Source organism: Martes martes (assembly GCF_963455335.1).
Source record: "Martes martes genome assembly, chromosome: X".
NCBI classification, from domain to species: Eukaryota; Metazoa; Chordata; class Mammalia; order Carnivora; family Mustelidae; genus Martes; species Martes martes.
Window position 1 is genome coordinate 68,811,347 of NC_137897.1, and position 19,077 is coordinate 68,830,423.

General features: G+C 35.1%; 1 protein-coding gene across 1 annotated transcript in view; it reads left to right on the forward strand.

Annotated features, from left to right (window-relative positions):
• Positions 1-2,237: 2,237 nt before the first annotated feature.
• Positions 2,238-19,077, forward strand: part of KLHL4 (kelch like family member 4) — a gene marked incomplete at both ends in the record, with an annotated part of 155,483 nt that continues 138,643 nt past the window's right edge. The window contains 2 exon segments of the mRNA XM_080795867.1: positions 2,238-2,537; positions 2,541-2,659. Coding sequence (XP_080651993.1) covers positions 2,238-2,537; positions 2,541-2,659 — 419 coding nt within the window.

A 19,077-nucleotide genomic window follows, 5' to 3' on the forward strand; every position in this document is an offset into this window, starting at 1 on the left:
ACATTTGGCTGCATCCCAAAGGTTTTGGACTGTTATGTTTTCATTTTCATTGGTTTCCATGTATATTTTTAAATTTCTTCTTTGATTTCCTGATTGATATATTCGTTGTTTAGTAACATGTTGCTTAACTGCCATGTATTTGTGGTTTTCCCCATTTTTTTTTCTTGTGGTTGACTTCAAGTTTCATGGTCCAAAAAGATGCATGGTGTTAATTCAGGCTTTTTGTACTTGTTGAGGCCTGTTTTGTGACCTAGTACATGATCCATTCTGGAGAATGTCCCATGTGAACTTGAAAAGAATGTGTATTCTGCTGTTTTAGGATGAAATATTCTGAATACATCTGTTAAGCCCATCTGCTCCATTGTGTCATTCAAAGCCACTGTTTCCTTGTTGATTTTCTGCTTAGATGATCAGTTCATTGATGTAAGTAAGGTGTTAAATTCCCCTACTCTTATTGTCTTATTATCAGTGAGATCCTTTATGTTCCTTATTAATTGCTTTATATATTTGATCCACCTTCCACTGATTGGATAAAGCCCACACACATTAAAGAAGGCAATTTACCTTACTCAGTCTATTAATTTCAATGTTAAAGTGAACCAGAAATAGTCAAAATAATGTTTTAGCAAGTATCTGGGTAACTCATTGATAGCCCCACCAAACTGATGCAAATTTACTATTATACCTACAAAAACAAGAGAAGAAAGGGAAAATTATAATTAGATTTATTGAAAACTGCAGGTAAAATACCTATCAAAACTTTGGAAAAGAAATTTATTTCTGATTCCAAACATTTAAAATCCATTGCAGGTAGATATTTAAATATCTCTTCAGCCTCTCCATACTATGTATGAAGAAACTGTGATGCAAAAAAGTAAAGTTACTTACTCAAGATTATACAGCTCATTAACCATAAGGTCAGAACTAAAACCAAAGCCTTGCAATTCTGATATTCTTTCTAAGAATACACTGGTATAATCTTCCCCTTATGACTCATACACATCACATGGAAGCTGGATAAAATTCAAACTGAATTTCAAAATTGCATTGGTGAGAACATTTCTGACACATGACTATTACAGAAACACCTCTGTGCAATTAGTGATTCTGATTTACATATTAAAGTACTTTGTGCATAGTTATTACTGAGTTATGTGGCAATTTGGAGTTGATTCAAAACATGCCCTTTTTCATCCTCTCACAAGGACTTCTGATCAAAGAAAATAGACCCTTAACACTCCCTGTGAAAGTTAAAAGCATAATAAGGAGGTGTTTATATAGGCATGGAGCCAGAATAGACTATTTGTTTTCAAGCTATTGTCACTGAAAGAAGGCATCTCTTCTAACCTAACCAGCTTAGAAAAACACTGCTCTCTTCCTTCAGGTGTAGACTTAAAATACTATTAATATATCCTCTAGTGGGGTGTGTGTGTGTGTGTGTGTGTGTTTAGTCATGGGTAACCAATGCTTTCTTATTTTTCTGAAACTGTTCAGGTTCTTAAGCAAATGTTAATATAAAACCATTCACATTTTTAGATATTTTGTAAAAATAACTACAAACCTGCATGAGATGAATGATAAGACGCTGTCCCTTAATGAACCGCATCAAAATTTCCATTAAGAACCAGAAAAAAAGATCATCATGAACCTCCTGGTACAAATTATTTTAAGGACAAAGTGACACTTTCTCAGAAGTGGGCTAATCTGGCAGGGGGTGGGGGGAGGAGAGGGAATCTAGAAGGAAGTGAGTTTAAATACTACTTTTGCCAACTTGCCTGGGTTTAAGCCACAGATACTGCACAAAGGGTAAGGAAGAAGCTGGGTTAGATATTTGCAAGTCCAAGTGGGAGGGCTATGAGCAAATCTAGCAGCTGCAGTGTGTTATGGTAGCTGCTTTCCTATGCTAAGCTGATTTACTTTAAGGTCTGATCTCATCATCCTGTCAGTGTGAGTTTCCACCTACACAGTTAGCTGCAGTTTTCTGCTTCAGCTGGAAAGCTAGAGTGCACCACAGGCCTTGTGGGGAAGGGAGGGAAGCAAAAAAAACCAAAAACCAAAAACCAAAACAAAACAAAACACACACACACACACACACACACACACACACACACACACACACACCTGCTCTCAGCACTTGTGCTTTTGTTAGTTCTACAGAAGAGGCAGAGAAATGGGAGATAACAAAGGCTCCATTTCCTTTCTGTTGAGAGAAGGCTTTTGTCTTTCCTCCTGCAACAATGTCAGTGCCTGGCAAGAAAGAGTTTCATGTGAAACAGATTCTAAGGCTACACTGGAGGTGGTTTAGTCATCCTTTTCAAGGGTCGCCCAACACTGGAAAATGCCTTCAGCAGGAAGGATATGAGCATAGAGGGATCCTGGTTCAGGCCAGGTTGAACAACCATGCTCAGGACAGAAACAAACTGAAAAAAAGGAACAATTCTTTCCACCCCAACATACTAACACCAGGGCCAGCACTGGCCCCTGATCATCAGAGATCCTTTCAGAATTGGCACTCACAAAACCTGATAGAATATCTTTGAGCAAATGAAGATACTCCTAAAGCAGTTTCAGAAGAGAATTTGTTTAAAGAAGCCTGTGAGAAACACTTACAAGATTTGGAGATGATTGCTGATCATAATATGGAAGATTCTACAGTGAGGTAGGAGTTTTCATTCGCATAACTGAAAACCATAAACTAGGTTAACTTATTCTCTACAACTCTCATTTACTGTTTAAATAAAAGTGCTATAATTATCTGAATTTGTATGCAGCCAATCAGGGTTTATAAGAAACCTACTCCTCTAAGCCTATAAAAGAAAACAGTAATTTTACGTATGTTTTGATAATAACGGAAACATGTTTTAGGATTGTGAGTTTACTTTTCTGATTCCATTCCAATTCTGTTAAGATTTCTGTTTTAGTCATAAGAGAACTTTATTGTGATTACTAACTTTTTGTAAATATCCTCTGTGACTTGGATGTTCACTTGTGATTCTCTGTGCCAGTGTAATAAATTACATAAATAGAAACTCTTTCTGACTTTTGTGATTTAGGCCAGTTCTGATAAAATAAAAGCTCTAACTGCTTAGCACATTTTTATCTGTTCCTTGGTACCTAGTTGTGTATGTACACTCCATCAATACATTATCTTTATGTGAGAGTACAGAACAGCTTCCTTTCACATTTGAGATTTATTTCAAGTTGTATTTGTTTCATAGATAGTTTACAATCATGAAAATATTTTGCATAAAGCAAATAATGAAATGGTGCTTATAGCAGCAATGTTTGAAAGTAGGAAATAGAACATGTCAGCTATTTCAGGACATTAAAATGATATAAGAAGTGATAGTAAAGTATAGCTTTAGTATAGCTATACTTTAGTATAGCTCATAAGATATTTTACTTTGTCTTTATTTTTGTGTCTGCTAGTACCGTTTGAATGGAAGAAAATTACATTCTGTATTCTAATCATGTCCCATATAACAACCTAGTAGATTTTTACTACTTTTATCTTTTTCATTATCAGATGTTTTTTCCCCAATATATGTAGACACAACTGATGATCTTGGCAATATATTTAAAGTGTAAAAGAGCCATAGAAAAAGAAGTATTTTGATATACTTTAAATTATATAACAGTTCAACCTGAAGCTATGCTTATTTATTTGGAAGTAATCTTTATTTATTTATTTGGTATACTGTGTCTCTGCATAAGTACAGAAGAGAAGAACTGGTAAATTTACTTCTAGATATAGGGTTTCTTTTTTTCCCCCCAATACATCTGCCTGACAATTCCTTGCTTCCATAAATTCAAAACATAATGTCAGTAGAAAAAGCAACATAATATTATAACAAATGGTAATCAGCTGTGCAAAATGACACCTTTGTAGCAACTCAGTCTTCCTGTTGCAATGTAAACATGCAAAAGACTTTGTGAAATGACTTTAAGTGTAATATTAGATTGTATGTGACACAGATATTTTAAGAAATTGTGTATATATTAATTTCCCTAAATAGTTGTGATTATCCAAGAAAATCTTATGTAACTGCTGGGATAGCAGATTGTGTTTGATAGAACTAATTGTACTTTCAAAATGATATATAATCCATGCTTTTAGATTCAGCACATTTTCAAATGATCTCTCCTCAGCATGAAGAATAATTTAAAAATCTGCTGAATTTAGAGATTAATATTAATGTATTTGATTCTGTTGTAGAGAAATTTAAAATTTTAAAATTTAAATTATCCATTGTGACCTCCTGATAAAATTTTTTGAAGTCTCCTGAATTTATTTGCCAGCATGAGAATATATTCACAATAAATTAGTTGCTAAAAAATGCTGGATAAAATGTCAAATAGAAAGTGTCACCAAGTAATATATATATAGAGAGATATAGATATATATATATATAGATATTTATATTTATATTTATATAAAATTTCTCTTTTATTTTATTCCTGATAGTTTTCATATTTTGAAGAAATGTTCTGATAAATATTCTATGGTTAAAGTGGAAAGTTAATATTTTCTTAAATAAATAGAAATGTTTTTATACATGTGTTAATGACAGTTTAAGCAAAATAGAAGTTGTAAATTAATTAATTTATCATTAATTAATCTATCATTACCCATTCTGAATTATGTCTTGATTAAGGAGAGTTTGAGAGGGAACTTTCTATGTCTTGCTTCTCTAATGCCTCTCTTCAGCAAGATTGGGGAACAAGAGGAAAGGATCCTGGGAAGTTGGCAACAGCCTGGCATTTTCTCTTGTGGTAAACAAACTAAGTAACAAGGCAGTCAGGGTGGAGAATTATCACGCTACTACAAGATGGACTCTGAGACTCTTGGCAAAGTAAAGATATCTAAGTCATCCTACTTTCTACAAATATTGCAGAAATTTAATAGAGAATAGACTAAATTATTAACATGCAACATAACTGAATGGCCTACAATTATTCCTAACACAGATAATAAACCCAAAGTATTAAAGTTGTACATAAGTGATGAATCACTAAATTCTACACCTGAAGCTAGTATACTTTGTATGTTAGCTAACTGGAATGTAAGTAAAAATTTGGAGGAAGAAAAAAATAAGTAGTTATATTAATATGTTGGTTTGAATATTTAAAAAGCCCAAATACATTCCTATATCACTGAATTATAAGTATGTACTTCATTTAGGAATAGCACTGTATTATGATCCCACACAGTAACTATGTGCATACCAGTATACCAGACATTATCATCTTTTTGTCTTAGTTATCTACTAACTCTACATCTTAGCTTCATCACAACTACCTTGTTCATGGTTCTTTCTTTTCCTTATTTCAACCTCAGCATTACAAAAACAAGAACAAATATTTTAACAGGTGTGTTATGGTCCTGCTTCTCATATGATGTATATTAATTTTTATTTATTCATTTGTTTTTATATTCCACTTATGAATGAAATCACATGGTATTTATATTTCTCAATGTTACATCTTTCACTTAGCAAAATATTTTACACTGCATTATTCAGTAGAAATTATTATTTCAAAGGAAATAGGGAACACACAACAATTTGTAGTTCATAGAAAGTTTAAGATTAAAACCTTTTGTCTATGGTTTAAAGTGTGTTGTACAAAATCATAGAAATTATTTAATTGCTTTACTGACAGCCTCATTGTTGAGAATGAGTTATCATGGTCCTTGTGTTTCATTTCTACTGGTGTAGTATTGCATGTATATTTAACTTAAAATTAATTAAAATATGCTTAACATTTGAAAAATTTGGAAATTATTTCCATTTAGGGATCCAGCAATATGTTAGCTCCATGTTCCTTTAAATATTATGAATAAGTACCTCTATAGTTGTTATTCCTCTTTTTAAAATGTTCAGTTAGCCAACATATAGTACAAATTTAAAAAATAAACTATAAACTAATGTAAGTGATTGAAAACAGTTGTTATTTCTAATATTTGAAAGGCAACTATTTCCCTTCTGCATTTAGAAATAGAAATAAAAGACAAAATGTGTGGTACTATTTCATATGTGACTTCAAGAACATCATATTAATATCAACCTATTACACATTACCTAAATGTTCACTTAGTACTTTAGTTTATATGTTATTCTCTTTTAAATTTGTATGTCTTCTTTCTAACTTTTGTAAGATATCTTAATAGTAATCTCATTGATGTCTTTCCTATGACTTTGTAAGTAAAAATAACTTGCAGTGTTGTATGTAAAACTCTTATATTTGAAGATGAAAAACTGAAATCAAGGTGGAGTAGTAAGGAACAGTAGGTTCTAATTAAAAAAAAACTCGGGTGGAAATATAATATTCTACAAGATGAACCTGGAACATTTTGCAGAGCCATAAAGTAAGAAAGTCCTCAAAAAATAATGATGGGGGCTATGTCATGTCAAAGGGACACAAGAGCCAACTGAAAAGCTCTCATTGGCCAAAGCTGGAACAATTTTAAAAACAAAATAAAATATTGTTTGATTATAAACCAAAGTAAAAAAATAAATATTCATGTCCATATTGATATGAATATGTGATTGAATAAAGAGAACAAAGACAAATGTGTTATGTACATAATCTGCCCTCAAGGAGATGGAGGTGACTACTGTACTTTAAATGTGGACTGCACATAAACTTCTTTCTTAAAAGTGATACAGTATAGAACTGTTGGGGTGGGGGAGAGTAAATTTACAGTAGAGAAACCTAACAAATATGACCTCAGCCAGGTAATCAAGTTTAACATCAGAAGTACTCAGTCATTTTGACAGTATATACACTTGGTATGATGTAATGATTCCAGAATTTCACTTCTGTCCTTTCCTCCAACAAAACCTACAACCTCCTCAATCTAATAATGAGAAAAACCACCAGACAAATCCAAATAGAGGAATATTTAAAAAGTACCTGGTTTGTAATCTTCAAACAATGTCATAACAAAGGGAAAGTCTGAAGGGCCCCTCGGTGACTCAGTCAGTTGAGTGACCCACTCTTAGTTTTAGGTCAGGTCAGGTTCTCAGGGTCCTGGGATCAAGCTTCACATAGGACTCAATACTCAACAGGGAGTCTGCTTCAGGATTTTTCTCTCCCTGTGCCCCTCCTCCCACTTGCTCTTTCTTTGTAAAATAAATAAATAAAAAAGTAAAGGAAAGTCTGAGAAACCGTCACAAACAAGATCCTAAGAAGACATGATGCTGTGGAGCAGAAAAGACTTTAGGTTAAAAACTGGGGACATCTGAATAAAGAATGGATTTTAGTTAATAGAAGATGTTGGTTAGTTAATCGTAACAAATGTGCCATACTAATATAAGATATTAACAATGATGGAAACTGGGTATGGGGTTTGTAGAGACTTTCTATACAATTATTAGACTATCACAATTTTTCTGTAAAAAACCACAATATTTTAGCAAGTACTAGCCTAGTATGTAGATTCCATGAATCAATACTAGAAGACCACCCAGTTGTAAAAACTTGTTATTCATTTGTTTTCTTTAGTTTTGGTCTTTGTCAAATGATTAATAGGATATTAAATCAAAAACAGTGAGCCGTTACCTCCTCCATGCAAAAATCCTATGTATTGGCAACAAGATAATATCCTAAAGACAATCCTAATGGAAGGCAGCTAAAGTTATGAGAACATCTAAAAGCCATATGCAATTTCTAGTCCTATCCTGATGATAAGGATTATAGTTATCATTTATCAATTTTTAAGGGCATAGCAACTAATAAGGTCATAGTTGGGTATAATAATAAGCTAATAGAAAATTTTTTTTATTTAATCATTGAGTACATCATGGATACTAACAAAGTGGCATATATTTAATGATGTTTTCAAATGAAAAATAACCCTTTTTCCCCCCATTTCTTTATATTGCTGTCTGTGATTTATTTCTCAGGAGGAAAACAACATCATATATAAAAACAAGCTTCCTTATAAGAAAAAATCCCTCTGTTCTAAAATGAAAAATATAGCAATTATATTATTCTTATTTTAATTTTAATTTTTTAAGTAGGCTCCATGCCCAGCATGGAGCCCAATGCAGAGCTTAAACTCCTGACCCTGAGATCAAGACCTGAGCCAAGAGCAAGTGTCAGATGTCCAACTGACTGAGACACTCAGGTGTCCCAGCCATTGAGCATATTCTGTTCATGGTGATTCTTTAATATTCATATTATAATTTTACTAAAGAAAATGGAAAATGTGTAGCCCTCATGGCCAAGAAATAAGATTTTTGTAAATACACTTAAAAAGAACTAAGACAAGGTAACTAAAAGTGAGAAAATTGAAATCAAATAGTTTTTAATTATCTGGTATTTTAGGATGAAACAGGTATTACTGATATTTAAAACAAAAAGCATTACATAAGGTTTTACTCTGAAACACAGTAAGATAATATTATATTTCCCAAATCAATATACTGATACAATATTTACATACTGCTAGAATTTGCATAGGAAGAAAGCAAAACCAGTGATCATGTTCATTAAAACTATCAGAAGTAGAGGTGATAGGAGAAGACGGCAGAGTAGGAGGACCCTATATTTATCTTAACCCATGTCTACATTTAGATAACACTCACATCAATGTTAATAACCCAGAAAATGACCCAAGGATGGGCAGAATGAACTCCACAACCAAAGGTAGTGAAGAGATCACATCAAAGAAAGTAGGAAAAGTGGAGATGTGATTCGAGCTCTAAATGGACTGTGGCCCTCCGTGGATGGGGCAGGGGGGTTTGAAACCAAGGGAATGATGAAGGGCAAGAACCTGATCACACCAGAGACACACCACAAGGAAGACAAACTCCTATAATATCTTTGAAAGCGTGAGGGTCTGGATTTCATAAGTTCTTACAACCAGTTAGACTTAAAGCCTGGAATTCTAAAAAGTGGTGAGCTTGGCTCTGGAAGAGTTCTGAGAGCCTTAGGAAAGTCAGTCCCTGCCCATAAACAGGCAGCATGCCAAATAGCCTAAGCAGATATAGCATAGATAAAGCATAGAACCAGCAGTTAGATAAATGCCTGGAGAGAGTGTGACTTACTCATTACAGAACATGTCCCAGAGAGATAAGGATATTGGGGAGAGTACTCCAGGAACAAAGTAGCTGGCAGGGAGAAATTTCCCCCATTACTCATCAGGGTAAACAGCAACATCCAGGGATAAGCACTGTGCTCACATTCACTACCAAACCTGCTCACACCAAGCCCTGACCTACCCCCACGCATCAGTTCATCCACTCTTTCCAGTCACCCTTGCCTCAATCCCAGGATGATGTGTCCTCTCCCCCCAGAAGACCAGCACAAACCTTACCAGCACCCTCTCTTGACCCATGCATTTTGTGGGGCCTCAGTTCTGATGGCTACTGTATTGTAGCCATGCAGTGGTCACAGCAATGGCTGTGACAGCAGCAGTGGGCACTACAGAAGCTTGAGGTACACCTTGGAAAAGTGTGCCCCAACTATACATGCAGTGCATATCCACTTAGTACAACTCATCCTAGAAGCGGGGGTTCCAGGTTTCCTTTAACAAGCAGACTGACTCATATATTATTAAAACACACCCCACACCTACCAGGGACCAAGCACTGCCTACAACAGGTGAAAAGAGTCACTGCTGATAACCAGATTGAAGGGAAAAACAAATAGAATACAACAGGACACACACAACACACACAGGAGTTACTCTCCTAAATTCCAAGTCCTAGGGAGCAGGGAACACTGCATTGCAAAGTGCTACAACACCTCTTCCTCATAAAATCACTACCTTCAAGATCAGGACACATAGCTGGAATTTCCTATCATATAGAAACAGACATAGAGAATTAGACAAAATGAGGACACAGGGAAATATGTCAAAAATTAAATAATTCACAAGTGAAATAATAAGACAAAGAGACCTGAGCTTAATGGATATAAATAATATGCCCGATAGAGAATTTAAAACAATGATAATAAAGATACTCACTGTACTTGAGAAAAGAGTAGATGACATCAGCAAGACCCTTAACAAAGAGACAAAAAAGAACTAATCAGAGATGAAGAACCCGATAAATGAAATTTAAAATACATTTGGTTGAATAGCAGATGGGATGGAGCAGAGGAATGAATTAATGACCTAGAAGACAGAAAAATGGAAAGTAACCAAGCTGAGCAAATGAGAGGAAAAATATGCAAATGGCGAATAACCTTACAAAAGTGAGTGACTCCATGAAGCATAATAACATTGCATTATAGGGATCCCAGAAAAAGAAGAATGAGAAAAGTGGGCAGATATTTTATTTGAAAAAATAATAGCTGAAAACTTTTCCAATCTGCGGAAGAAAATAGATATCCAGATCCAGGGAACACAGAGATCCCCCCCAAAAAATCAACTCAGGCAGGTCCATACCAAGATACAAATAAGTAAAATGGTAAAAATTAATGATAAAAAATTAAAAACAGCAAGATAAAAGAAAAGTGTTGCATACAAGAAAAACCACATAAGGCTGTCTGCAGATTTTTGAGCAGAAACATTGCATGCCACAAGGGAATAACATGATATATTCAAAGTGCTGAAAGGGAAAAATCTGCAGCCAAAAAATACATTTTCTAACAAGGCTATCATTAAGAATAGAAAAAGGGATAAAGGGTTTCTCAGAAAAGGAAAAAAAATAATAAAATGAAAAATGGGTTTCTCAGAGAAGCAAAAACTGCAGAAGTTCATGACCACTAAACCAACCCTACAAGAAGTATCAAAGAGGATGAACTGAGTGGGAAAAAGAGCATAAATGAGAGTATGAAAATGAAGTTTATCTGCAAAATCAGTCAGGGAATTCACAAATTAAAATATCTAAAATATAACACAATATATGAAAATACGACAGTAAAAAAAGTGTTCAAACATAAGCCAAATATTACTATACACACAGGATGCAGAAGACATTATATACAAACCTAATGGTAATCACAATTCAAAGACCAGTAAGAGATAGACAAAGAATAAGAAGAAAGGAATCAGAATCCTTGAAATCCAAGTACATCACTAAAAAAATCCAGAAAGCCATGAAAAACAGCAAGAAAGAATTCGAGAAAAACTATAGAAACAACCACAAAAAAGGTAACAAAATTGAAGAGACTGTCTTTTTTCCACTGGATATTTTTTCCTGTTTTGTCAAAGATTATTTGACCATAGAGTTGAGGGTCCATATCTGGGCTCTCTACTCTGTTCCACTGGTCCATGTGTCTGTTTTTATGCCAGTACCATGCTGTCTTGGTGATCACAGCTTTGTAGTAAAGCTTGAAATCAGGTAACGTGATGCCACCAGTTTTATTTTTGTTTTTCAACATTTCCTTAGCAATTCGGGGTCTCTTCTGATTCCATACAAATTTTAGTATTATTTGCTCCAGCTCTTTGAAAAATACTGGTGGAATTTTGATTGGAATGGCATTAAAAGTATAGATTGCTCTGGGCAGTATAGACATTTTAACGATGTTTATTCTTCCGATCCAAGAGCATGGAATGGTCTTCCATCTTTTTGTGTCTTCTTCAATTTCTTTTAGGAGTGTTCTGTAGTTCCTCGAGTACAGATCTTTAACCTCTTTGGTTAGGTTTATTCCGAGGTATCTTATGGTTTTTGGTGCTATAGTAAATGGAATCGATTCTCTAATTTGCCTTTCTGTATTTTCATTGTTAGTGTATAAGAAAGCCACTGATTTCTGGACATTGACTTTGTATCCTGCTACATTACTGAATTGCTGTATGAGTTCTAGTAGTTTGGAGGTGGAGTCTTTCGGGTTTTCCATATAAAGAATCATGTCATCTGCGAAGAGAGAGAGTTTGACTTCTTCCTTGCCAATTTGGATACCTTTTATTTCTCTTTGTTGTCTGATTGCTGTTGCTAGGACTTCTAATACTATGTTGAACAAGAGTGGTGAGAGTGGGCATCCTTGTCGTGTTCCTGATCTCAGTGGGAAGGCTGCAAGCTTTTTCCCATTGAGGATGATATTTGCTGTGGGTTTTTCATAGATAGATTTGATGAAGTTCAGGAATGTTCCCTCTATCCCTATACTTTGAAGCGTTTTAATCAGGAACGGATGCTGGATTTTGTCAAAAGCTTTTTCTGCATCAATGGAGAGGATCATGTGGTTCTTCTCTCTTCTCTTATTGATTTGTTCTATCACATTGATTGATTTGCGAATGTTGAACCATCCTTGTAACCCAGGGATGAATCCTACCTGGTCATGGTGGATAATCTTTTTAATGTGCTGTTGGATCCTGTTTGCTAGGATCTTGTTGAGAATCTTAGCATCCATATTCATCAGTGATATCGGTCTGAAATTCTCCTTTTTGGTAGGGTCTTTGCCTGGTTTGGGGATCAGGGTGATGCTGGCTTCATAAAAAGAGTCTGGAAGTTTTCCTTCTGCTTCAATTTTTTGAAACAGCTTCAGGAGAATAGGTATTATTTCTTCTTTGAAAGTTTGATAGAATTCCCCAGGGAATCCGTCAGGTCCTGGGCTCTTGTTTTTTGGGAGGTTTTTGATCACTGCTTCAATCTCATTACTAGATATCGGTCTATTCAGGTTGTCAATTTCTTCCTGGTTCAATTTTGGGAGTTTATAGTTTTCCAGGAATGCATCCATTTCATCTAGGTTGCTTAGCTTATTGGCATATAACTGTTGATAATAGCTTCTGATGATTGTTTCTTTGGGAAAAAAGACAGTCTCTTCAATAAATGGTGCTGGGAAAACTGGACAGCTATATGTAGAAGAATGAAACTCGACCATTCTCTTACACCGTATACAAAGATAAACTCAAAATGGATAAAAGACCTCAACGTGAGACAGGAATCCATCAGAATCCTCGAGGAGAACATAGGGAGTAACCTCTTTGATATCAGCCATAGCAACTTCTTTCAAGATATGTCTCCAAAGGCGAAGGAAACAAAGGCACAGATGAACTTCTGGGACTTCATCAAGATAAAAAGCTTCTGCACAGCAAAAGAAACAGTCATCAAAACAAAGAGGCAACCCACGGAATGGGAGAAGATATTTGCAAATGACAGTACAGATAAAAGGTTGATATCCAGGATCTATAAAGAACTCCTCAAACTCAACACACACAAAACAGATAATCATATTAAAAAAATGGGCAGAAGATATGAACAGACACTTCTCCAATGAAGACATACAAATGGCTACCAGACACATGAAAAAATGTTCATCATCACTAGCCATCAGGGAGATTCAAATCAAAACCACATTGAGATACCACCTTACACCAGTTAGAATGGCCAAAATTAGCAAGACAGGAAACAACGTGTGTTGGAGAGGATGTGGAGAAAGGGGAACCCTCTTACACTGTTGGTGGGAATGCAAACTGGTGCAGCCACTTTGGAGAACAGTGTGGAGATTCCTCAGGAAATTAAAAATAGATCTTCCCTATGACCCTGCAATTGCACTGCTGGGTATTTGCCCCAAAGATACAGATGTAGTGAAAAGAAGGGCCATCTGTACCCCAATGTTTATAGCAGCAATGGCCACGGTCGCCAAACTGTGGAAAGAACCAAGATGCCCTTCAACGGATGAATGGATAAGGAAGATGTGGTCCATATACACTATGGAGTATTATGCCTCCATCAGAAAGGACGAATACCCAACTTTTGTAGCAACATGGACAGGACTGGAAGAGATTATGCTGAGTGAAATAAGTCAAACAGAGAAAGTCAAGTATCATATGGTTTCACTTATTGGTGGAGCATAACAAATAATATAGAGGACAAGGGTAGATGGAGAGGAGAAGGGAGTTGAGGGAAATTGGAAGGGGAGGTGAACCATGAGAGACTATGGACTCTGAAAAACAACCTGAGGGTTTTGAAGGGGTGGGGTGGGAGGGTGGGGGAACCAGGTGGTGGGTATTAGGGAGGGCACAGATTGCATGGAGCACTGGGTGTGGTGAAAAAACAATGAATACTGTTACGCTGAAAATAAATAAAAAATTAAAAAAAAAAGTAACAAAATGTCAATAAACACATATCTATCAATAATTACTGTGAATATAAATGGACTAAATACTCCAATCAAAAGACGTAGAGTGACAGAATTTATTAAAAACAAAAACAAACAGGAACGATCTCTACTTTGCTGACAAAAGACTCATTTCACTCCTAAATGCACATGCAGATCAAAAGTGGGGGGTGGGGGTCACCTGGGTAGCTCAGTCAGTTGGGCTTCTGCCTTTGGTTTGAGTCATAATCCCAGTGTCCTGGGATCAAGCCCCACATTGGGCTCCCTGTTCAGCACAGAACGTGCTTCTCCCTCTTCCACTCCCGCTGCTTGTGCTCTCTCTCCCTCTCTCTCTGTCAAATAAGTAAATAAAATCTTCTGTTTTAATTTTATTTATTTTTATTGTGTTATGTTAGTCACCATAAAATACATCTTTAGTTTTGACCAAGATTCATTGTTTATGTACAACACACAGTGCTCCATGCAATATGTGCCCTCTTTTAATACCCACCACCAGGCTCACCCATCCCCCCTCCCCCTCCCCTCTAAAAACCCTTAGTTTGTTTCTCAGAGTCCACAGTCTCTCATGGTTCATCTACCCCTCTGGAAAGGAAAAGTAAATAAAATCTTTAAAAAAAAGTGAGAGGATGGAGAGATATTTATCATGAAGGTAGATATCAAAAGAAAGCCAGGATAGCAATATCTATATTGGACAAAATAAAATGTAAGACAAAGAATGTAATAAGACATAAAGAAGGGCACTCTATCATAATAAAAGGTAAAATCCAAAAAGAAGATACAGCAATTATAAATGTTTATATACCCAACATGAGAGCACCTAAATATATAAAACATTTGTTAACAAGCATAAAGAACTAATAGTAATACAAGCATACTAGGGGACCTTAACACCCCCACTTACATCAAAGGACAGATCATCTAAGCTGAAAATATAAAAGGAAACAATGTCTTTTATGACACACAGGCATAGATAGATTTAACAGATATATTCAGAACATTCCATCCTAAAACAGCAGAATATACATTCTTTCCAAGTGCACGTGGAATTCCTCCAGAAAACCTATCACTCATTGTGAGGGAAATGCAGATCAACACTACAATGAGATATTCACACCTGTGACCTCACACTTGTCAGAATGACAACACACACACACACACACACACACACACACACACGAAACAAACATTGGTAAGGATGTGGAAAAAAAGGGACCCTCCTGCACTGTTGGTGGGAATGCAAACTTGTGCAGCCACTATGGAGAACAGTATGGAGGTTCCTTACACAGTTAAATTTAGAAGTACCTTTGATCCAGTAATCATAATACCTGGAATTTGCCAAAAAAACACAAAACATTAATTCAAAGGGATACTGCACTTCTATATCTATAGTAGAATTATTTATAATAATCAAATATGAAAGCAGCCCATGTGTTCATCAGTTGAGGAATGGATAAAGAAGATGTTATATATATAGGACTATTATTCAGCCGTAAAAAATAATGAAATCTTGCCATTTGCAACAACATGGATGGAGCTAAAGAGTATAATTCTAAGCAAAATGAATCAAAGAAATACATATACCATCTGATTTTACCTGTATGTGGAATTTAAGAAAGAAAACTAACAAGCAAAGGTAAAAGAGAGAGAGAAAGGGAAACCAAGAAACAGACACTTTACTATAGAGAACAAACTGATTGTTACCAGAGGGAAGTTGCGTTGACAGATGGGTGAAATAGGTTATGGGGATAAAAATGCACTTGTGGTGAGCACCCGGTGATGTATATAACTGTTGAAACACTATAATGTGCACCTGAAACTAATATCACACAATGTTAGATAACTGAATTAAAATAAAAGCTTAATTTAAAAAATAGATCACTGGGAAAAAAAAAAAAACTATCAGAAGTGAATTCTTTGTTACTGCTGTTAATCTCCCTTAGCCTGTTACTCTTAAACAGAGTAATTTATCCCTTCCATGCTCTCAAATGTTCCCATTTGGAATAAGTAAGACCTCATGGCTTACTTATACCCTATTTCTGTTACTTCTTCAGTAGCCATACTAAACAATTTGGAAATATTTTTTTTTGGAAATATTTTTTTAGTGAGTCCTTAAATAATTGTTTTTATTCATCCCACTAGTAGCTTAATCAATAGGTACTATATGTTAAATCTTTTGTCCATCTTTTCCCTGAAAAACTAGACTCTAAATGGCATTTAAGTGTCCTTTTCTGGCTAACAACTACAGTAGTTATAATAACATTAATAAACAACTGCATATGTAACATTCACATGAAAATTTAGGCAACACAACTCTGTAACTTAGTCTGAAGTCTGTTGTAACATTCAACCAGCCAGTTCCTTAACTAAGATGTTCGTATTCATTTATTGTTTCCTTCATTCAACATTTATTAAACCCCTATTATATGTATTAGGTTTTCTTAGGTTCTTTAAGAATTAAAAGACAAACAATATTTTTGGTTTCCCACTAAAGCCTTATAATATTGTTGGGTAGGTAAAGTATTTCATTTAAAATTTTCTTGGGCATAAAAAAGGAGTGTATTGCGAGAAGAGTTTTAAGTTACTTGGTGATTAAGCCCTATGGGCATTCAAAGACATAAAGTAATTCTGATCAGAGCAACTTTAGAATACTTCATGGAGGAGAGATGATTTGAGATAAATCTTGATGAATGGATAACATTTTGATACAGATATGGGGAAGAATGAATTCTAGGTAGGAGGAACAACACGGAGTTTCTTCAAAAAGGCACTGAAGCACAGGAGTTGAAGTTGTGCTCAAAAGATAGATTTCACTTTAGTTGAAGTGAATGATACACGTTGAAGAATAGTACAAAACTTTGCAGGAAATAAAGGTCAGACATAGATGATGTAGGGTTTGAAGGGTAAGGACTGTCTGGTTTTTATCTTAGAGGTCACAACTTATTAATCCCTAATAATTTTTTGTGTCTGTGAATAATTTTAGGAACATGTTCTATTTGCTTTTCTCATATCTTAAATAGTTCCATATCACAGGAAGGATAAAGTAATGAATGGTACTGAAAAGAGCATATTAATAAGTATAACAACTTAAGGAAAAATGTGAGAAAAACAGAAAATACAGAACTTGGGCTGTCTGTATGGCTCAGTCAGTTGACTGTCAAACTCTTGATTTCAGTGGAGGTCATGATCTGAAGATTGTGAGATTGAGCCCCACACTGGGCTCCCCACTCAGCAGGGAGTCTGCTTCTCTCCTCTACATCCTTTCCCCTTGCTAGAACTCACTTTCTCCCTAAAACTAATAAATCTTAAAAAAGAAAAAGGAAAATACAAGACTGAACATGACTGTGGAGTATCTACTCATGATGTTTAAATCTAAAAATTATGATAGATTATCAATGTCCAGTTGAATGGGATTCCAGGACTCCAGACAGTTCATGAGTATATTTGAATAAGTAATTTTAACTTTTTAAAAATATTCTAGTTTTTATTTTTTTATTGTGGTAAGAACACTTAACTTGAAATCTACCCTCTCAACAAAATTTTAGGTACATAATAGAGTACTGTTAACTATAGGCACAATGTTGAAACTTTATACCTGTTGAACAACTCCCCATTTTCCATACCCCTAGCCCCTGGAAACCACCATTCCATTTTTTTTTTTTTTTAGGAATTTGATTATTTTGTTTACCTCATATAAGTGAAATCAGGTAGCTTTTGTCCTTCTATGACTAGCTTATTTTACTTAACACATGATGTCCTCCAGGTTCATCCATGTTATTGCATAGGGCAGAATTTCTCTCTTTATTAAGGCTAATATTCCATTGTATGTATATACCACATTGTCTTTATGCATTCCTCCACTGATAGACTTAGGTTATTTCTATTTCTTGGATATTGTGAAAAATGCTGCAATGAACATGGGAGTGTAGATGTCTCTTCACAATACTGATTTTGATTTAAAAAAATTATTTATTTATTTGACAGACAGAGATCACAGGTATGCAGAGAGTCAGACAGAGAGAGAGAGAGAAAACAGGTTCCCTGCTGAGCAGAGAGTCTGATGCTGGGCTTGATTCCAGGACCCCAAGATCATGACCTGAGCCGAAGGTAGAGGCTTAACCCACTGAGCCACCCAGGCACCCCCTGATTTTGATTTTTTATATATATTTAGGCATGGGATTTCTGGATCTTTTGACAGTTCTAGTTTTAATTTTTAGGGGAAACTTCAAAATGATTTCCATAGCAGTTGGCATCATTTTACATTCCCACTAATATTGTACAAGGGTTCCAGTTTCTCCACATCTTCACCAACACTTGTTTTCTTTTCTTTTCCTTTTTTTTTTTATAATAGCCATTCTAAAAGGCATGAAGTGATATCTCACTATGGTTTTGATTTTTATTTCACTGACGATTAGTGACATTTTCATATGTCTATTGGCCATTTGTATGTCTTTGAAGAACTGTCTATGCGAGTACTTTACCCATTGTTTAAACACATTATTTGTTTTTTTGCTAGTGAATTGTATGAGTTACTTTTATAGTTTAGATAGTATCCCCTTATTACATAGATGGTTTGAAAATATATTCTCCCAACCCATAAGTTGTCTTTTCACTCTTTGCTGTACAGAAGCTTTTGAGTTTGATGTATTCTCACTGGTCAATTTCAGCTTTTGTTGCTTGTGTTTTTGGTGTTATATTCAAGAAATAACTTCCAAGACCAATGCCCTGAAGGTTTTCTTTTGCTCAGAGTTTTATAGTTTCAGGTATTACATTTAAATCTTCAACCCATTGTGAGTTGATTTTTGTGAAAGGTGTAAGATTAAGGTCCAATGTCATTCTTTTGCATTTAGATATGCAGTTTTTTAACACTATATGTTCAAGAGGTTGTCCTTTCCTCATTGTATATTCTTGACACCCTCGTCAAAGATCAGTTAACCATATATGCATGATTTTTTTTTCTGAGCTCTTAATTCTGTTCCATTGGTCTATATGTCATTTTGTGCCTATACCATACTATTTTAATTACTGTAGCTTTGTAGTTTATTTTTAAATCAGGAAATGTGATGC